This window comes from Mchenga conophoros, linkage group LG1 (genome assembly GCF_057382185.1).
Source record: "Mchenga conophoros isolate Kocher_MC1m ecotype Shallow Benthic linkage group LG1, M_conophoros_male_GT1.1, whole genome shotgun sequence".
In the NCBI taxonomy this organism is placed as follows: domain Eukaryota; kingdom Metazoa; phylum Chordata; class Actinopteri; order Cichliformes; family Cichlidae; genus Mchenga; species Mchenga conophoros.
This window is the reverse complement of record NC_140526.1, coordinates 18,856,897-18,876,172: the sequence shown is the minus strand read 5'-3', so window position 1 is coordinate 18,876,172 and position 19,276 is coordinate 18,856,897. Positions and strand designations below refer to the sequence as shown.

At 42.1% G+C, this 19,276-nt stretch overlaps 1 protein-coding gene across 2 annotated transcripts; it reads left to right on the top strand.

Moving 5' to 3' along the window:
• The first annotated feature begins 1,354 nt into the window (after nt 1-1,354).
• On the top strand, nt 1,355-18,540 carry LOC146583230 (stereocilin). Of its 2 annotated transcripts, XM_085280546.1 has the most exons (30): nt 1,355-1,457; nt 1,551-2,687; nt 3,160-3,184; nt 3,295-3,865; nt 5,007-5,885; nt 5,965-6,027; nt 6,113-6,238; nt 6,561-6,727; nt 6,808-6,994; nt 7,221-7,336; nt 8,808-8,940; nt 9,032-9,214; nt 9,577-9,615; nt 9,696-9,872; nt 9,979-9,981; nt 10,041-10,193; nt 11,595-11,653; nt 11,811-11,934; nt 12,018-12,100; nt 12,208-12,343; nt 12,809-13,011; nt 14,761-14,851; nt 14,959-15,130; nt 15,252-15,421; nt 15,729-15,884; nt 16,367-16,509; nt 16,958-17,106; nt 17,349-17,446; nt 18,128-18,275; nt 18,421-18,540. In XM_085280546.1, exons 1-30 carry the CDS (start codon nt 1,358-1,360, stop codon nt 18,507-18,509), a joined length of 5,880 nt encoding a protein of 1,959 aa, XP_085136672.1. In that variant the 5' UTR covers nt 1,355-1,357; the 3' UTR covers nt 18,510-18,540. The 2 variants fall into 2 exon arrangements, with proteins under 2 accessions (XP_085136672.1, XP_085136666.1); XM_085280540.1 differs by lacking the exon at nt 9,979-9,981 and having other exon boundaries at nt 10,044-10,193.
• The last annotated feature ends 736 nt before the right edge of the window (nt 18,541-19,276 follow it).

The window sequence follows — 19,276 nt, the reverse complement described above, 5'->3', positions numbered from 1 at the left end:
TCCAGTTTCTCATTGCCTATTCCCGTGGTGAATCGAGCCCCGCTGCGCTGAGTGATCGCTGTTCCCCGCTGCATCAATAATACAGGAGGAAGTTATTGTCCCGGTGCAGGCCACAGTATCATACAGCTAAAGCAAGTGGAGGGAGGGGATGGTCCTTTCACTCAACCCTCTAGGGTTTCAGTGCCTGCAGACAGTGGTCTGACTCTGGGGAGCCTGCTCCCGTCCCCTTGCACAGGGCTCAATTGTAAGTTTGCCTGACTGAGGGATAAATGTGTCCAAACACTGACAGCCTGCACAGTCCTGCTGGTCTGGCACTGCTGGTAAGACTACACCCCCAACAAACCCTGTGTCACAAGATGAGTCTCAGCTCAATGGAGAATTAAGCAGCAGGGGGACATGGGACAGTCAGGGGATAGATATCCTGGGTGTGATTAACATGATCCAGATTTTCATGTTCTTTGAGCACCTTGCTGAATGCTGTGACCTTCCTGTAGCCTCGAGGTGCTTCAAAATATACTGGGAGCACCTAAAACATGGGTATGCACTAGTGATGACCAACAAGACTGAGACATGTGATGCCTTATTTCAAAGTAACCACTTTGCCATGCCCATTATCTGCACAGTCAAATGAAGACACACACAAAAAAACAATCCACACAACTAACACCATGAAATACTAATCCAAGCATCAATCTGAACCCCAGAGACAAAGAAAAAAACAGGTGCCACAAATAGTTAAAATAACAGAGTGATAGAGGACACTGGGGGGAGGGGTGGGGAAGGAGAGTGAAAGGTAGAGAAAGTCCAAGCGATGGTGAAATAGAGAGTGGCACTCAGGAAGAGGTCAGTGCAGAGCAGCTCAGTGTGAGGAGGTGTTAGACAAACACTTCAGAGGATACTTACAGGCATGAACGCATAGGAACTGCGGTAAGTTCAGAAAATAAGTTCTCTTCTTTTTGTCTTTAGTATAATTATCATTCAAAAGCATAGTTTTAATGAAACAGATGTATCCTGGTATTCTAAGGATGTACTGAAGTGTGAATATAAGAATCCTGTTTAACAGTCTTTAGATATCCATTCAGTGTAAAATGTGGACCCTTTAAATTTTCAGCCCCAACATTTGTAAGACTTAATTACATTACTGATACTTGTTTTAGCAGCCATGATGGTAAGGTGATGTGGTAGCCAGGCATTAAGGTTTAATATCCCCTTTCCACTGAGACACTTTACTCCTTAAGTCCAACCCCATCACCTAAAATGAAAAAGCATTTCAATGAGGGTTTTGTGAAATCAATAGCAGACTCAGTCTATAGAGCAACATGTGACACCAACGAGTCGCGGTGTGGGCTGGCACGAGATGAAGATGGCTATGAAAGGGTCGGAGGTGGCTGCTCTTAAATTCACAAGCATCATAGTTTGTGCTGTTTTACTCAGACAAGGAGCACCTGAGAAGACAGGTGAGTAGGCCACCAAAACATGCTACCAAATCCACTTTTTTATGTATTTGGTTACTATCTGTTTATTACACAATCTCTGATGCTATTTTATAGGAGGTGGCAAGGAAGACCAGAAATACGCCATTCTGAAGGAGATCATTTCAGAGTGGAGTAAAGGAGGTGGTGCAAATCCACAGAGAGCTCCCACTGAGACAAACACCAAGGATCAGTCTGTGCCCACTTGGATGAGGAATATCGTGGGGGGCTTAAAAACGCTTGGTCTACTTCCCAGCAGGAATATGCCTTCTTTAAACAAGCCAATTAACAGACATCGTCTCTCTGGCTTCCTCTACAACATCTCCATGTACCTTCAGGAGATGGGTGCTGAGTTGGAGGAGGAGCCGGCAGAGCCAGACGAGGAGCAGCTTTGGGAGAAAGTGCTGCATTATTTCCTGCAGTCTGAAGGAAACGCTGCCCAGAATCAGTGGAACGGCCGGGTACCACCCCGGCCCAGCGTTAGAGTGCAGGACTGGTTTCTGTCCCTCAGAGGTAGCCCACACTGGGACTGGCTCCTAGGCCTGCTGCAGAGCCTCATCACTCTATCAGAGCGTCAGTCTCACAGGCCCTTCTTGACTTTCATAGCTCAAAACTGGAGGACAGTGAGTGCTGTGCTGGAAGCTGCTCTTCAGGCTCTCGTCAGCGGGACCTACGGTCAGGCCAGTGCAGGCCTACAAAGCTTCATCTGTGCACTGAAGGGTCGCACTGACTGTGCCTTTAGTGTCAGCTGGCTTCAGCAGCTGCTGCAGTTCCTAGAAACACGCAGCTGGAAGCCTGTGGTTAGTTTGCACCCAGCAGGGGAAGCTGCTGAACACAGCAAGGGCTCGAATGCATTCGGACGTTTAAAGCCCTTCAGCTTGCCCCCTGAGGCCATGAGACAGAATGGGTTGTACGGAAATGCATCCGTGGATGAAATGGTAGCCACCGAGATGGAGGCAAACTCCATGCAAAGCTTGCTGCTGCAGGCTTTGTCACGTTCGGGTGGAGGCGAGCGAGGAGGCAATTTGGCACAGAAAAATTTAGCTCTCGTGCAGAGTTTGGATGGGCTGAGGAGGGGCCTCCTGCACAGGGTGGGCAGTTCTGTCTATGGCAACCTGAGGGAGAAAGTATCAAGAGTCACAATGGCGCTGCTTGATGACGTCAGCAGCCTGGTGGATATGCCACAGCCCAAAACCCGGAGCCGGTGCTCCGCTGGTGAGTATTTATATGAGATTTGGTCTAAAGTTGTTCTCACAATTAGAAGAAATAAAAAACAGGAGTTAAATTTATCTGATGTGGTTAGAAATCTTTGTTTTTGCATTTAAACACAAACTAACATCAGAATCTTTTCATAATTTCATAATTAAATAAGGTCACACACCCTCTTCCTGTAGTTTCCATAAAAAGTGCTCGTTCAGAAAACAATTTTAACCCAGAGAAACCCCCCAGGGAGAGGACGGTGACAGTGAATGACACTGCTTTAAAAACGCTATAATCATCCTGGCCAGTGAGGGCATCTGTTAATCCTCCCATTGATGTCAGTAACTTTATATGTTGGGCATTGTTAGCCGAGCTGCAGTGTTACATCATCCATGGTTGTGTACTGCAGAAGCTTCCAGCTGCTTTTCCACTGCTTATTCACTTTGATTTCCAAATAATATTTCCTTTCTTATCGGTCTTCTTGAAGGCGACCTACGACAGCTCATCTTATGGTAAGATATATTAGAAATATAAATGACTACGTTTTTGATTTAATTTGATATATTTTGCATTAAATATCTAGCAAAACAAAACAGACATTGTTCTGTCTGTGCATTTGTAGGGGAATAAGGCACAACGTGATGTGGAACACTCAAGCTTTGGGTGTAAGCTCCCGGGGCCTCCCGAGCTCCCTCCCATTCCTGTCCTGCCCTTCCACTGAAGGAGATGAGCCAAGATCACCAAAATCACCAGCTCAGTCAACCCCAAAAGCCACTCCCGCTGCACGTAAAGCCTCCAACATAAAGCTTCACATTGAACCATTAACTGCACTTAACAGCCAGTCACAAACAGAGACTAAAGAGAGCACCGGTCAGCAGAAGGAGATGGAGTACTCCACCTCTACAGAAATCCTGGAGGCCGCATGTAATGAATCCATCCCAGGCTTGACCGGCGTCTCTAACTTCACTGTATTCCTCTATTGTAAACTGTTTGAAGGTGAGAATGGGTCAGTTAACCCTGCAATGGATCAGATGGAGCTCGACCTGCATGCTACGTGCTCTGATGCAGCCTGGTACCTGTCTGCTGCAGAGGAGGACTTCCTCTGGGTCCATGTCTGCAGCGAGTTCTTTGCCCATGAATTTAACAATACAGTGTGTGCCAACTCATCTTTCTGGCTGCAGAGAGCACATCAGGTAATGGATTACTTTTTAGATGAGTGAGCACAAGTGTCTTCTTGGAATTCAGCTTAGCAAGGAATACAAATTTGAGTTTTGGTTGCCTTTTTTTTTAAATCTTAGCATACAGTCATGTGAAAAAATTAGGACATGCTGTGAAAGCCTGCAAGCATGTTTTGTCATATGGAAATTTAATGTTCATTTTAACAATAGTGGGAGGTTCAAATGATAAAACGAAACAATTATAACTGAAGAAAACACATTTTAATGTAAAATGCAATACTTGAGTTAGGACACCGCTGCATTAATTCACATTAAAAATGGCCAAGGATTCGCTCACAGGCGAATCACATCAGTCGCACATGATTAAAACATCCTTACTCAGCATTTTAAAGGAGGCTTGCCCTGTTTAAACCTAAGACGCTGAGTTTGGTGTGCTCCTGACCATTGAAGTGAGAGTGAACACTATCATGAGATCAAAAGAGCTGTCTCAGGTCTTCAGATAGAAGATTGCAGCAGCTTATGAGTTTGGGAAGGGATTTGGAAAGATCTCAAAAGAATTTGAGGTCAGCGATTCCTTCCCAAAAATAGTCTACAAGTGGAGGACATTGACACAGGTCTGGCTGTCTGAGCAAGTTCACCCCGAGAGCAGAGTGCAAGATGCTAAAAGAAGTCTCCAAAACAATGTCTTCAGGCTGTTGCAACTTCTGATGTAAAATGCATGCCTCTACAATCAGAAATCAGACTGCACATGTTTAATTTGCATGGGAGAGGCCAGAGAGAACAAAGACTAGGACTTCTGGGATAATGGGCTGTACATGCAAATAATTCCTCAAAAATCTCACAGCTGAAGGAATTCTGCTGGATTGGAGGAAACCTTCCTCAGACCATGTCAGAGACTGATGGACGGCTACAAGAAGCATCACTGATGCTATTTCTAACAAAGGGGGTAACACTAGCTATTAGGGGGTTGGGTGTCCTAATGGTTTTCACAGTTAGAATACAAACTTTTGTTAATATCGTTTGTTTAATTAATACATTTAATATTTGTTGTTTATGTGCAATTAAATCTTTTGTTTCCAGAGTTAAGTCAAAACAAGATTCTTAATAAAGAACTGAATATTCTGTGGGTTGACTAATTTATTTTGTGCTGTTTCAGGCTGCAGTGACAAAGGACTATCATTTTTTTAACCAGACGAGCATAGATGAGCTGTGTGTGCAGCTTTCAGATGAGTCAATGTGGAATACAGGACTCAGTGAGAACTGTCTGGCTCAGTTGGGCGGCAGGTCTCTCAGTGCTCAGGCTTTCAGACACTGCTTTCTACCCAACAACTCAGTCCTGATCTCATCTCTGTGTGGCACTGACTCGCACCAGTCCTTGCCAGAGGGGAGGTGGGCTGCAGCATACTGTTCCAAAATACACAATGTCTCCCATGATGACACCACTTTGAAGACTTGTCAGTACAGAGAGTGGCCTGTGCAACATTTCACTAACTTCACCCTCCTGGAGCTCTGTGTGCAGACACGTGGACTGAGAGAGTACATTTGTCTGAATGCCACACTCTACTATCAGCTTTTAAGAACAAACCCTCAGTTTGCTGATATCTGTGCTGATCTGCTGGCTGAACAGGAAGACAGGAAGTGCTTCCTCCAGAGGTTTTTTGACATGCTTCCAGCACCTTATGACTTTGACACATCACAGCTGTGCGTGGACCCGGCACCACTGCTGATGGATGTCCTGCACAAGCTGAGCGTGTGTGAGGTCGAGATGGGAGAGCGTGAGGGTTTTTTAGTGGCGCTGGGATATGTGCTGCGAGTCTTAGATTTTATGGTGGGTCTCTCTTCGGGGCTGGACGAGGGAGAAAGAGAGGCAAGGCAGGGTCTGGGTCAGGCTATTCTCCTCTCCAGTCTCATCGACAACACATCCTGGTCCGCACTGCGGCCGGAAGCCTCCACGAGCGTTCTCCACACTGTGGGAGTGTTCCTACGCAGAGAGCAGAATGCCACACTAAAGGAGGACCTGCTGAGCTGCTTCAGTGTAAGATGCAGTTACTAACAGACATATTTGTTTAACAGACACACAATAAGTAAATAACCTGTTACTCCTGTTACATCAGCCTGTCCTCTGGGACCTCATCCAGCGTGATGACAACTCATCTGCTCTCAAGGTTCTGCTGCAGGTACTGAGCGTGTGCAGATTTACCCACATATAACACCTCACACATAGACACACTGAGAGTTACATTCAACTGAATCGCCCACCAGGAGTACCTCCAGATGCCAAGAGACAGCATTCGTACTCTAGTGATGTCGGCTGAGAAGGATGCAGTCAAGAGATTTCTCTCCCACATGCATCGAAGCTGGGATCAGCTTCAGGTTGAAACCAGCCAGGTTTGTTCTTCAACTTTTTGTACTTAAATATGTTTATTACTAAAGCTTCCTCTGTGTAAGAAGCTAATTAGCTGGATAAATACACATAAATGAGCCCTTGTTGATTTCACTCAGTAAAACCATTCATCACAGAGTAAGGAGATGGAGAAGAATTGTAATGTGTTTTCTTTCATATGCATTTCTTTTGATTGGTGGTTATTACAGTAGGTTGCACTGTGTTGCTTCTGCTTTATTTGGATTCACGTCATGGTCCATGCATAGTTAAAGAGTGCCAAATTGAATCCACGTCCATTCCTGTCCGGCGTTTTGTTTTCTCTGTCAGGCCTCTCAAAAAGAGTTGCAGGCCATGGAAACAATGACAGCAGCTTTCATCCACAAGTTCCCGCGAGTGACCCCAGAGCTGTTTGTGGACCTTTCTCAGTTCATTCCCTTTATGTCTGTCTCTGACATAATGAGCTTCCCAGCCTCCCTCATCGTCAATGACAGCGTGTGAGTTGTGGGCCAAACGTGGTCATAGTTAATGTAAAACTTCTCAATGTGACACTAACAGCTTCTGCAATGCTCTTCAGATTGACAGCCATCCGTGACCACAGCTCGGGGATGAAGTCCCTGCAGAAAAAGGCCTTTGTAAAAAGACTCCTGCAGTCTAGCGTGGTGGGTGATGTCCCTACATGGCCACCATACTTTCTCAGCTCCATCCTCCCACTTCTGCCTTACCTCCCAGTCAGTCATTTTCAGCAGCTGACATCACAGCAGGTTTGAGGGCATTTCTCTGATTGACATATTCTTACATGACTTTATCTCTTTTCATTAATGAATACCTACATGAATAAATGCTTCCATACACCAACCAATACCAACACGTATGTGAGGTTTTAGAGAAAAGTGTTCTCCACCGCCACTATTAAAGACCTACTTTACCACCATGAAACTTTCTTTTCACTCTGCATGCTTTTTTCGTCATTGTAATCCTCTCGGTCAGCTTGCTCCTTTGGTGGAGTTACTTGGCAATGGCAGTCTGGATGGAGTAAGGGGGCGCCATGTGCTGCGGACCCTCTTCAGTAGGAAGATAAATGTGACTGGTGACAACATAATGAGGTGGGATCCAGATACCTTAAACTTATCCAAACTTATCCATGTCTAGAGTATTGTGCAAAAGTCTTGAGCCACCATTTCTTTAAATTTTGCTTCCGAGGAGTCAGACTTTCTTTCAAAATTTCTGAGTAGTCTAGACCAATAGAGCAATAGTTTTTCTTTTTCTTTGGACATTGGCTGCTTTTTCACTCATTTTCAGACCAGTTCTGTATGTGATCAACCACTTAACACCAGCCTGTGAGTCACTCAGATATACCTGTTTAGGTGCTGCAAAAACATATAATTTATTCCCATTTTGTAGTTGAATCTTTGAAGAAAACAAAAGATAATACAGTTTGACAAGCATGGTCCGTCAGCTGATCCGTCTGCTGTTCACCGAAACCTCATCAGAATTAGACTCAGTGGAAGGGTGACTGCCATTCTTAAGAAAAGGGAAAAAGGGAGAAAAGGCAGAGGTATGCCTCAAGGACTGGACTGAAAATGAGTGGCAACATGTTGAAATCCTCATCACTATGTACAGAGGAGGTTAGGAGAGATAGTCTGAAGCCATCTGTAAAACACGGTGGAGGCTCTGTCATGGTTTGGGCTGCGTTCCAGCCAGTGGTGATGAAGATCCTGTCAAAACTGATGGAAATATAAAAACTAACATCTAATTTTTATCCACCATCAAATAGCATATAGAAAGCATCTGATTGGCATTTTTAAATGTTATTGTTATTTTTTTTTCCAGAATGACAACAATCCCATACACACTGTTAGTTCAGTAAAAGCAAATGGAAAAAAAACACACAATGGATCACTATCAGTCATGGATTGGCCTCCCCAGACTGAAGCAGTCAACATGACTGAAGCAGTGTGGGGTCATATTAACAGAGCACAAAACAAAATGCAGCCAAAATCCAAAAAAGAGCTTTGAATGTCCTTCAAGAAGCCTGGAGAACTACTCCCAAAGACTACTTAGAGAACTGACAATAAAACTTGACTAACATGAACGGACTTTCAAGCTCATGAAAACTTTAAAAAACTTTTTTTATTGTATTTTCATTCGTTTACTCATGCTTAAATAAACTGATGCCCCTATTTCCAATTTCCTGTGCCAACTGTAAAGAAATTAGGTATGTTTAAAGACTTTTGCACAATAACATTTCTTTGGTATTGTTTTTGCAAAGGAAGTTAACATGAATCTGGGGTCCATAGTTGTAGCTTAGAGGGCCCACAGCAATTTTCTTTTTTCCCAGAAAGTCAAGCTGATGATGATTAATAACAATAGTGAATCTCATTTTAATCAGACGCAATGCAACATATGTTATCTTTATTGTGCTGTAGTTTATTCATTCTGTAAGGATCTCTGTATTTAGCTGTGATTTATTTCATAATTGAACCCTTCATTTTGAAGTCTATTACAAAAAGCATTATGCCATTGAACTTAATGTTAAATCAAGTGATCAGAAAAGTGAATGAGTGCCTTTTGCAGATTAGGAGTCCTTGCGTGCTACATGGATCCATCCGACTTGGGCTCATATCTTCAGGACTCTGCTGTAGCCTCTGCTCTCTGGCAGCAGCTGTCTCAGTGCATATCCAAGGGCTTTGTCAGTGCCGGTGGCAGGGTGAGGGGCATGGGAAAACTTCAGGTTACAGTCTCAAGTATGTTTTCATGGCATGTCTGACTAACTCTGTTTCACTGTGTCTTATGAATAGCTGTCTTCTTGGTTAATACCAGCAGTTCAGACCCTGAATGTCAGCAGCATGGCTCCTCTGGAGCTGTCTGCTCTCAGTGGTCTGCTTCCCCAGTTGGGAGCTTCTTTTCTGCTGTCACTCCCCTCAGATCAACTGCTGGAAGTCCTGTCACAGCCAGGATTACACACATATTCCCCAGCACAGGTCAGCAGGGAATTATTTCTCTTGTCATGCTTATCTTCTTCCTCCCCAAGTGTCACTGTAAATGTATAAATTTGAGTTGCATTTCGACAAAGTTTCCGATTTGTCAGGACAACTTCTAGTTGTTTTTATAAGGTGATGTGAAGCGTGTAGCAGTGGACCCCCCCTTTTCAGAGAAATGAAATGCTAACCTTTACTGAAATATGTAATGCCAGGGATTTTTGGCATAAATGTAAGTCTACTATTAATTTGCATATAACTAATGAAAAGCAGGGAATAAACAGAGATGAAATATGTGTCCTGTGTGAACTTTCTTAAAATGTGGGTGTCTTGTTGGCAGACTTATTTTTTAATGCTCTTTGCAGGCATTTAAAATGTTATCCAAGATTTTGAAGGACACCAACGTAAGTGAAAATTTTAAAAATATTTGTGCTGAATTCCGTCCAGCTGCACTCTCACCTCTGAGTTTTTCTCCTCCCGCCAGCTCACCATGGAAAAACTGTGCCGACTGAAGCCGTTACACTCCGGTCTCTCCCCTGCTGTGCTCAGAGACCTCCAGTGGGCTGAGATCAGTGAAGCTGTCCACTGCCAGTGCTGGAGAACATTGCTAACTGAGCTTAAGCCTGGCCATAGAGCCATGCTATACAATGCAATGCAGGAGGTGACGGAGCTTTGTTTCTTCTCCTCTGCTTCTTCTCACTTTTCTAATCTTATGGTTTATTATTTCCCCTCTGGTGCTGCATTGAGTAAAAAAGACATTTGAGCAGGTTGTGACAAATTAGATTCAATAAAGCATAAATTCACATTTCTTATTGTGGTTCTGTTTCAGCAGGCTCTGCACAGAGACACAAGGAACACCACTCTGCAGCTAAACTGTCTTTTACCATTTGTCCCTCTGAGGGAGCTGATGCAGACCATGAGTGCTGAAATCATTTCAAGAAGCATCAGCGTGTACAGGGACATAGACTGGTCGCCACACCAGGTGCACCCTTTTACTTTAATCCCTTTTTTTGCGTGCTGTTTAACATCACATTCATATAACAACAATAGCTCTTTTACAAAAGAAGAAACTGTTAGCAGCTTCAGTTTTCGCCCCCATTAATCTGCAACTCATAGGATATGCTTCAGGAGGCCCTTTCAGGATATTAATACTCCATTCACATCAGCTGCCATCAAGCTAATTAGTTTGGATGTTGTACAATGATGTGGAGGAGTACAGCATGAATTAATAATTGGCTACCTTAAAGGGGTTTTGTCACAGCCAAAATTGTTTTAGCCTGCTTTCACCACCTATTCTCAGCCCAACAAGACTTCAGTCAAACAAATGAAGTTCCTTTTCTCTCATTATCTTCCCTGATATGTGCAGTAATTGGACTGATCATTGGGTCAGTGTTAAACCTTAAATTTCCTCTTAAAAACAGTACTAAATGTTTATATGAGCATTATGAATTAAACACTTGTCAAAGTGATCTTAAATTTCACCTAAAACCAATACTGCTGCATATATATAGTATAGAGACATTTATGATTTCTGGGGCTGATGCCAGCAGAGTGTGGTTGTTTATGCTGGTTTATTATGAGGATCACTCTACAGATTAAAGTGAATCTACAGTGATAAAATCTTGACTGTTCTACACATACTGCTGGCTGTTTGCTCCAATTCACATTTCCTCTAAGCTGGTAGCATAATTTCTCTTTTACTTTGCCATGTTTACAGTTGCCCTTAGCTGTAGTGGAGAAAAATACCATCAACAGGAGGCAGAGCATCTGTGCTCATATTAGTCAGTCTCACATGAAGGAGGAAACTATCGTGAAGGACTGAGTGTCATATACAGTCTCCTTCTATTATGACGTGCTACATGGAAAAAAAAGGATAGAATGGCAACTGAGCTGAAGTCACGTTTCTGGTTAAACAACGTGATGACACTATTTCTGAACTAACCTGCAATATGATTTTCATATTGTACAATATACAGATGATATCTCTGGTTAACCAGCGTCTGCTGATAAATATCCTCCAACCAGTGTGTGTGCATATAGAGTGGCTAAAATAAAAATTGAACACCAATTTTCTAAGTATATTTCTAGAGGTTCTATTGATGTGACATTTTCAGCAAACGTCTGTAACAACCCATCCAATTCACACATGTAAAGAAGTCAAACTATAGATGTCCATAAATTATGTTATGTGTACAAATGGCAATACTAAAGTATATAAGGGACCAATTGTTCATCACCGTTTAGGGAATTGATTTTTATTTTCCTGTTGGGGCTAAAAAAACTTGCCTTATTGTAATATCTGGAAACTGGTTTGAGTTTCTTTCTTGATTTTAAAGAAACGCACAGTCAAAATGCTGACTCATGCTGTTCCTTTTCTTTACAGACTCAGTTTCTATTCAGTAAGATCCATGAATTTCTAAACATTACCAGCAAGTCAGTGAGGTAGGTTTCACCCCAGCCAAAGCACTGATTTAATAATTCATTTAATATTTTGATTGCAAGCTAAAATAAAAACACAACAGAAACATCTGAAGTTTCATTTTCAGTCAGACATCCGCTTAGAAGACAGTCTAAATAATGACTTCTTTCTCACTCATAGAGATCTGGGTCATATCGCTGGTGGAATGAGCTGTGACTTTCTGAAGCTCTGGACCAATGATACAGATTTTGTAGAGCTGCTTCAGTTTGTTAGTGAGCTGCCTGGAGGCACAAGACCTGCTCTGGTGAGGAATGTGAGCCATAAAAATTTATGTTTCCATGAAAATGCATTTTTTCCCTGTACTAACAAGTTCAGATATGCCACCAGCGAAAATGTATCATAGAGGAATTGAGAAGACAACCTAAACTCGACCTCAATATTTTGAGTTCTGCGTTTTCTGCAACATTGCCGTAAATATCACCTCCTTATATTTGTATTTTACTCTTTTTTTCTGAATAAATGTTTTACTGTTTCTCTCGGGTGACTGCATTTACACCCATGCTCTGCTCTTTTCCAGGGTGACCATGATAGAGAGACTCTCTAATACATCCCTCAGAGCCATTTTGGACCACGTTCAAGCACAGTTTGCTGATTTTCTCAGACTGCCACATTATAAACAGACCAATTTAGCCGAGAAGGCCTTAACTGAGCTGGTAAAACACCCAAAATAACAGCTTATCATGCAAGATGGGCACAAGTTAACACATGTTTTAGCACATTTTAGACTCTCTGTTGCTGTAGGAAGTAAACTTTATCAAGCTCAAATACCAAATTCTGCAAATTCCCAAAGTAATAAAATTCTAAACCATTATAATGAGAATTCAGAGCAAACCGAAAAGAACAAGAGCATTTTCTCGATGAGTTAAATCAGGGCTTCAGTTAGTGTTTGTGTGTCGCGTATTTGATTTGTTTTAACTCATTAATTTTGCAGAAAGAACATTTGTGTGTTCAGGCTTTTCAAGCAGGCGGTTGTAGTATTTAGAGAAAAACAGATGGAGAAAGTGCTTCAGAACATAACCCGCCTTTATCCTCTCAGCAGCTTTTCACACAAGTGAAGTCATTTCAGTGTGAAATCCTGGTAATCCGGGACGTCTCTCTCTGTATGTCGTGCTCTGCAGGGCTCTTCTCTGTCTGAGGGGCAGATTGATGGCACCGCTCTGGATACCCTCGGACCTTTGCTGCCTTTCTTAGACAGGGACAGTTTGGCTCTGGTGGACAGACGAGCGGTGGCTCTGCGGCTGGAGGAGATGAGAAATTTCTGCCTTCCTAAAGAGGCTCTGAGGGATATCAGTGCTCTGCTCACCCAGAAAGAACTGCTTGGGTAAAGCAACACATGTGTAGGAGTTTTAACACCTCAAGATAAGAATTTAAATATTGTTATTATTATTTTTGGATTTACACAAACAAGCAGCATAAGCACCGAAAAATGAATTAATTAGAAAAAAAAGGTCACACCATGAAAAACTTAAATCGAAAATATATCAAACAGCACTGTGGAAGTCATGAAATGTAAGCCTGTAAAAATATATGTAAAGAAATCAAGCCCACCACATCATTTTTTAAATTTATCATATCTTTTATAAGTTGAAATATACTGACATAAAGGTCACGACTGCAGGATCAGCACACTCTCTTTTAGTTTCACTCCATCTTTTCTCTTCTCCTAACCTATCACAAGTAACTGGGCACTAGTCTCATAAATATCTGTCTGTACATCGTACAGCACATCAGTGCAATTTATGTGATAGTTCAATCTGGACCGCAATAGTGCTGCTGCCCAGTGCTGTAGCAAATCGGATATTTCACACACAAATAATGCACCAGCTTGGTTGTCTGAATCATTTTTGTACATTTTAGCCCCAACTGATCTCAAGTGACCCTGAAACCAGTACATACAATAATAACCTGTTACAAAATACCACCTCCAATTCAATTCAGTTTCGTTCATAGAGCACTAAATCACAACGAGAGTCGCCTGAAGTGGTGTTATAGCGACCCTACATTAATACAGAGACGACGCCCTCTAAGCAAGCGCATGGTGACAGCGGGAAGGAAAAACTCCCTTTTAACAGGAAGACACCTCCAGCAGAACCAGGTTCAGGGAGGTGCAGCCATCTGTTACACATAGCTGGGGGGCAGGGGAGGGGGACAAGACAAAAGACACTGTGGAAGAGAAACAGAGACAGATAATAACTAATGGTTAAATACAGTCTGCAGTCTGTCAAGCTGAGGATTATTCCGAGTGAAATGAAATGAGTGGTCTCATTATGTGGCCTCAACTTTTAACAATTTGCAAAACAAAGCTTCTTGGTCCAAAATACAGTAAAATATACTAATCGTCTTACACTGACCTGCAAACTTTGTCTTTCAGACACAATCCACATCCATTTGTGGAGAGTAGAATAATGGTGTAAAATACAAGCCCATTTGGGAAATCCCAGCACTGCTCCTGCACTAACACGTGGATTGTCACAATTCGGAGGATTAGGACCCAAATGTAAACTCAGGAGACGAGCAAGATTTAACAACTGTCAGCCGTTTAATGAGGCTAGGTGTAGAAGTCCCACACAGCAATACAAAATCCACAAAGGCACAAAGAGAATCACACAGGGCTTGATAACTGGTTAAAAAGACACTGAGACGAAGAACCAAGGAATGACAGGACTATATATACTCAAACACACACTGAGGGCTAGAGTCACAGCTGGAGAAACAACATGTAGATGAAACTAATTATGATTAAAGTGCAGGGAGAGAGCGACTTACAAAATAAAACAGGAAGTAAGAAATAATAACTGAACCTCTGTGGATGCAGAGACAGGAACATTAAGCTAACAAAACATACTAACAGAACACATACTCAGAACATGAGAGGAACAGACTTACAGACTTACTTGATAAACATCACTAAGACCCCGAAACTCTAAAAAAAGAATATAAATCAAATCCCAGACAATAAACACAACTCCTAAATTTCAAAGAACTAATAAAACCCCGGCTCCACAACCCAGGATAATAAGAGATTTCCCACTTTAAGCAGCAGTAATGAATACCTATTCTTGTTTTCCAGAGAGCCATCCAAGTGGCAAATTGGAGATGTAGAACATTTGGGTCGACTGGTGTTTGCTCTCTCAACGAAGCAGATTAACTCCATTCCACTGGTAAGCAGCAAAAATCATTCAAATAACTACATTTATTTTACTTTCACTGGCTTTCTTGGAGAGATTTTGACCTGCAGGAATTCATAATAAGGGTTTCTGCTGTACAGTCAGTGCTGAATAAAGACACTGTGGAGCAGGTCCTGGTGGGTCAAAGGCGCTGGGAAGACAGCATTACTGGTGGCGTGTGCATTACCCAGTGTATTGACCAGCATCGCCAGAGACAGCAGACTCAGAGCCTCATTCGGGGCATTGTGAAAGCACGGAGCCGGAGGGCAAAAAGTTCAGTAAATGTTTCTTTAAGTGCATGCTCTGTTTAACGCATTTTACAGAACATATAAATGCCACCTTTTAGCATCTTTTCACTGAATCCGCATGTGTGGGTTTTTTCTTTCTTGAGCAGTGCCGGTTCCAAGCTGTGCAGACATTAGAGGGACATATCCTTCAGCTTGGACATCCACTCAGCTCAGCCGAATGTCACAGGAGGAGCTGAAACAGTGCGTAGAGGTGTTTGGTCAGGATTCTTTGCTGAGCTCAGAGCAGCGCCGGTCACTGTGGGTGAAACTCAGACAGGTCAGTTAAACTCCACTTACAGGACCATCCCCCACAGCACTCAAATTGTCCTCCTCTTTATATTTCTCTGTATATATCATCCCTTAAGATTGCTTCAGGGTCTGTCAGAGCGGGGCTCTTCTGTCTCTCCTTCATGTTTAGATTTTGACCCCATGAGGTGGATCTAAAACAAAAGTGGTAGCAATATATGTTCCAAAAGTGTGATCAAAAATCTATAAGAGGTGCTAAAGAATTAAAATAATTGTGAGATATAGAGAAAAAAAAATAGACTGTTGTGTCTTAGCTAAAAAAACCCCATTCAATCCAGTTGTTGAGTCCAGTCAGAGAGCTGAGTGAAGATCAGGTGCTGGAGCTGGGCTCACTGGTGACTGAAATGCGAGAGAAGGACCTGCAAGACACTAAACTCTCTAATCCAGGTGTTTTGGCACATCTGGGCACACTGACAGACTGGAGCCCTAAAAAGGTGAGCTATTTTAAAAAAATATTTATTAATTTATTCTCTAAAACAGATGGGTGACAAATTAAAGTAAAACCAGCCTAAACTGTTGGCACTGAATCTATAAGCATGTGAAGTTTTAAAGAAGGGTTTGAACCGGGTTCTTCTGTGTTTTGAAGTTTGAAAATAAAGTCCAAATCTCCCATAGGGATGCAAATGGGTTCAGATGTAGAGACTCTGGGCTCTATTGCCCGATTCATGTCTTTTGCAAAGTCTTCAAATGATTTAGTGTCTGCCACCAGGATCATTTATTTCATTATGGGATAAAGATAGTCACTCAGACCATGGGTATGCAGACCATGTCAGCATACCCAGTGCATAAGATTCACTGACTGCATTGTTGAAGGCTTTTCCTTTGAATTTGACCCCCAAATTTATGAAAATAAGTTGCAGAATCAAAACTTGAGTGTATTAATATGAAAATTTGTGGTTTCTGTCTGACTTTTCAGATGAGAGCAGTGATTTTGAATGTGCTGCGGAAACGCAAACTTAAAGTGGAGCAGTTAACAGTTGTTGATCTGGTAGCGTTTGGCCATCTGATCTGTGGTCTGCATCCCTCTGAGATAAAAAAACTGAGCCCCTACAACTTCAGGTCAGTGATATAAATTGCTTACCCACACTACATGCACTTAGCTCTAGCTCTAGCTACAACAGAAACATGTAAAAGCAAGAAGGAGGAAACAAAGCGATCCAACTTTATAAACAAATTATCCAGCATATGTACGGGAACAATCACAAACTGACAAATGTCAAACATAGCTATCAGCTTAGTTTGACATGATGGGGGAAAAAATATCTGTCAAATAATGCTACTCTCACAATCTGTCAAAGTAATAGCTCATAATGAAACTCCCTCCTGCTGCAAAACAAAACTATCTGCTGTGGTTTTATGAATAAAAGAGCTGATATCACATGAACCTGCTAGCAGATGCTAACCAACAGCAGGCGGGAGCACGATTCTGAGCAAAACAAAGCCAGTGAAAACGTTTTCTATCCTCAGAGGAGGAATAAAATCTTGAATCTTTCCCCCCAAACTGCAGTATGGCTGTTGTGTTCCTGCGGGAGACATCCCTGCCATGCACAGAGCAGCAGATGGAGGCATTGACAAGCTGTTTGTCCAGACCACAGGCCTTTGGTCCAGTTAATACTTGGGGACCAGAAGTTTTCACTGAAATTGGGACGTTGGCAGGTATAGTAGAGCATAATATCCCTTGGGTGTAAACTCTTTTTGATTAACTTTTTTAAAAATTGTTTCTTTTTAAAGAGGAAATGACAGCTCTTGGATGGATAGGTACAATTAAAAGTATCCCTGAGGGTACAGGCTCGGAAGTAAGAGGAAATGTTTCTCTACACTCCTCCTGTGATGTGACATGAGAAACATTAATTATCTCACTATAGCGCTCCTCTCTCTCTCTCTCCCTCTATGTCCAGCGGGCCTGCCAGACATGGTGCTGTCAGCCCTGCTACAAGAACAAGTGGGGGGAATCACCCCTGAAGCTATCGCCCTGATATCACCAAAAAAGATGGCAGTGAGTTTCATCACTTGTTTTAAAGCCGATTTTTAGCTCCATAATTTTATTCTTAGATCCAGTAGAGTAGCTTTGCATGATTCACAGATTAAAATAATCCTTATGTTTTTTATTCTGGCCCTTGGTGAAGCAAGCAGTCTTAGGTCATTTCCCTTTAAGTCAGCTCTCTTCTGATTGAGTGCCCTCTGCAAACAGAAGGTCTGCAGAGCAGGTGGGCAGTGATTTCCTTGCTTACAGCTGGAGACATCTATGTATCTGAGACAATCATTTTAAGGACATGCATAGCCAAGAGCTCTCTCTTTTTCACATGACTACATATTCAGTCATTCTCTTTTATCTTTTTGAAAATGATGAAAAACATTTTTTTAAGCTTGTGATTTTCATCAAATGAATATTAAATAAGTAAATATCATAAATAATGCACTAAATTACAGTGGGCCTCAAAAGGGTTTGTCTGTGATTTTTAATTGGACAGATAAACAGAACAGGATAGTTTTTTTTGCTGTAATACACATAATATAACATTTTATTTATATACAAATTACTGAACTCGCCATAAAAATGTGCAACTCTGGAAATAACTGAGAAATGTCAAATCAAAGAAAACCTGATGCCATGTAATGTCTGCATTCCTGGAAATGAAAAATATATATTTTTTTGTGTTGGGTGTGCGCCTGACAGGTGGTGTTTAGTGCAGTTCAGTTGTCATGGTTGAGTGTGGAGCAGGCGTGGGCTGTCACTGAGGAGCAGTGGGCAGAGCTGGACAAGGAACAGAGACATGCTGTTGGATTAGCTCAATACGAAGGAGATGTTCTGCTGGAGCTGAGAGGCGGGTGTCTTTAGAAACAATACAACTGATAACCTCCCCCATATTTAGTCTGTTAAAGCCACTCTGCATGATACTTGTTTCTGATAAGCACTGAATAAGATTTGTGTTTTTGTTCATGATGTATTCTGTTCTCCTTCTTCCACAGGAAGAAACTTGGCTCCAGCAGCCCTGAACAAAGACATCTTCACTTTATGCTCACTGGCTTTGCACCTCTTCTTGTGGCAACTTATTTAAAAGACTGGAAGAACATTTAATTGTCCCTTTGACCTGGTATCATCATATTTGTACTTCAAATAAATAATTTGAACTGTTCTGTTTCGTCTGCGTGCTATTCCTTTAACTTGCATTGCTCTTGATTGTGCTTGGCTGCACATGTTTCTCTCTTATGCGGGTTATCAGCTTGGCAGAATATAAATGAGTTTATGTAGGTGTTTTGTCTGTAATGTTCTTTTGTTAGAACAATCTCGCTGCAATAATTAATGTTTGACAGAGGATAAGACTTTCAGAAATTTGAGATATTTCATTACATTAATACACCGTGGTCTATACACTCATCAGACAATTTATTAGGCTCTGTATGCTGCTACTGGGTTGGACTTGCTGCAAATCTGTTGGTTGCACATCCATGATCTGAATCTCCTGTTTCATCACATCCTAAATGTGCTCTACTGAATAGAGATCTGGTCACTGTGGAGGCCATTTGAGTACAGTGAACTCTTGCCATGTTCAAGAAAGCACTTTGAGATGATTTGAGCTTTGTGACATGGCCCAAAGCAGCCATTAGACGATGGATAAACTGCAGTCATAAAGGGGTAAGCCTGTGGTGTTTACACAATGCTCAGCTAGAACTATGGAACCTAAAGTGAGCCAAGAAAATTTTCGCCACACCATTACCGCGTCACCAGCAGCCTGAACAGTTGACACAAGGCAGATTCGTTCAATGCGTTCATGCTATTTACTCCAAATTCTTACCCTACCATCTGAATAATGCAGCAGAAATC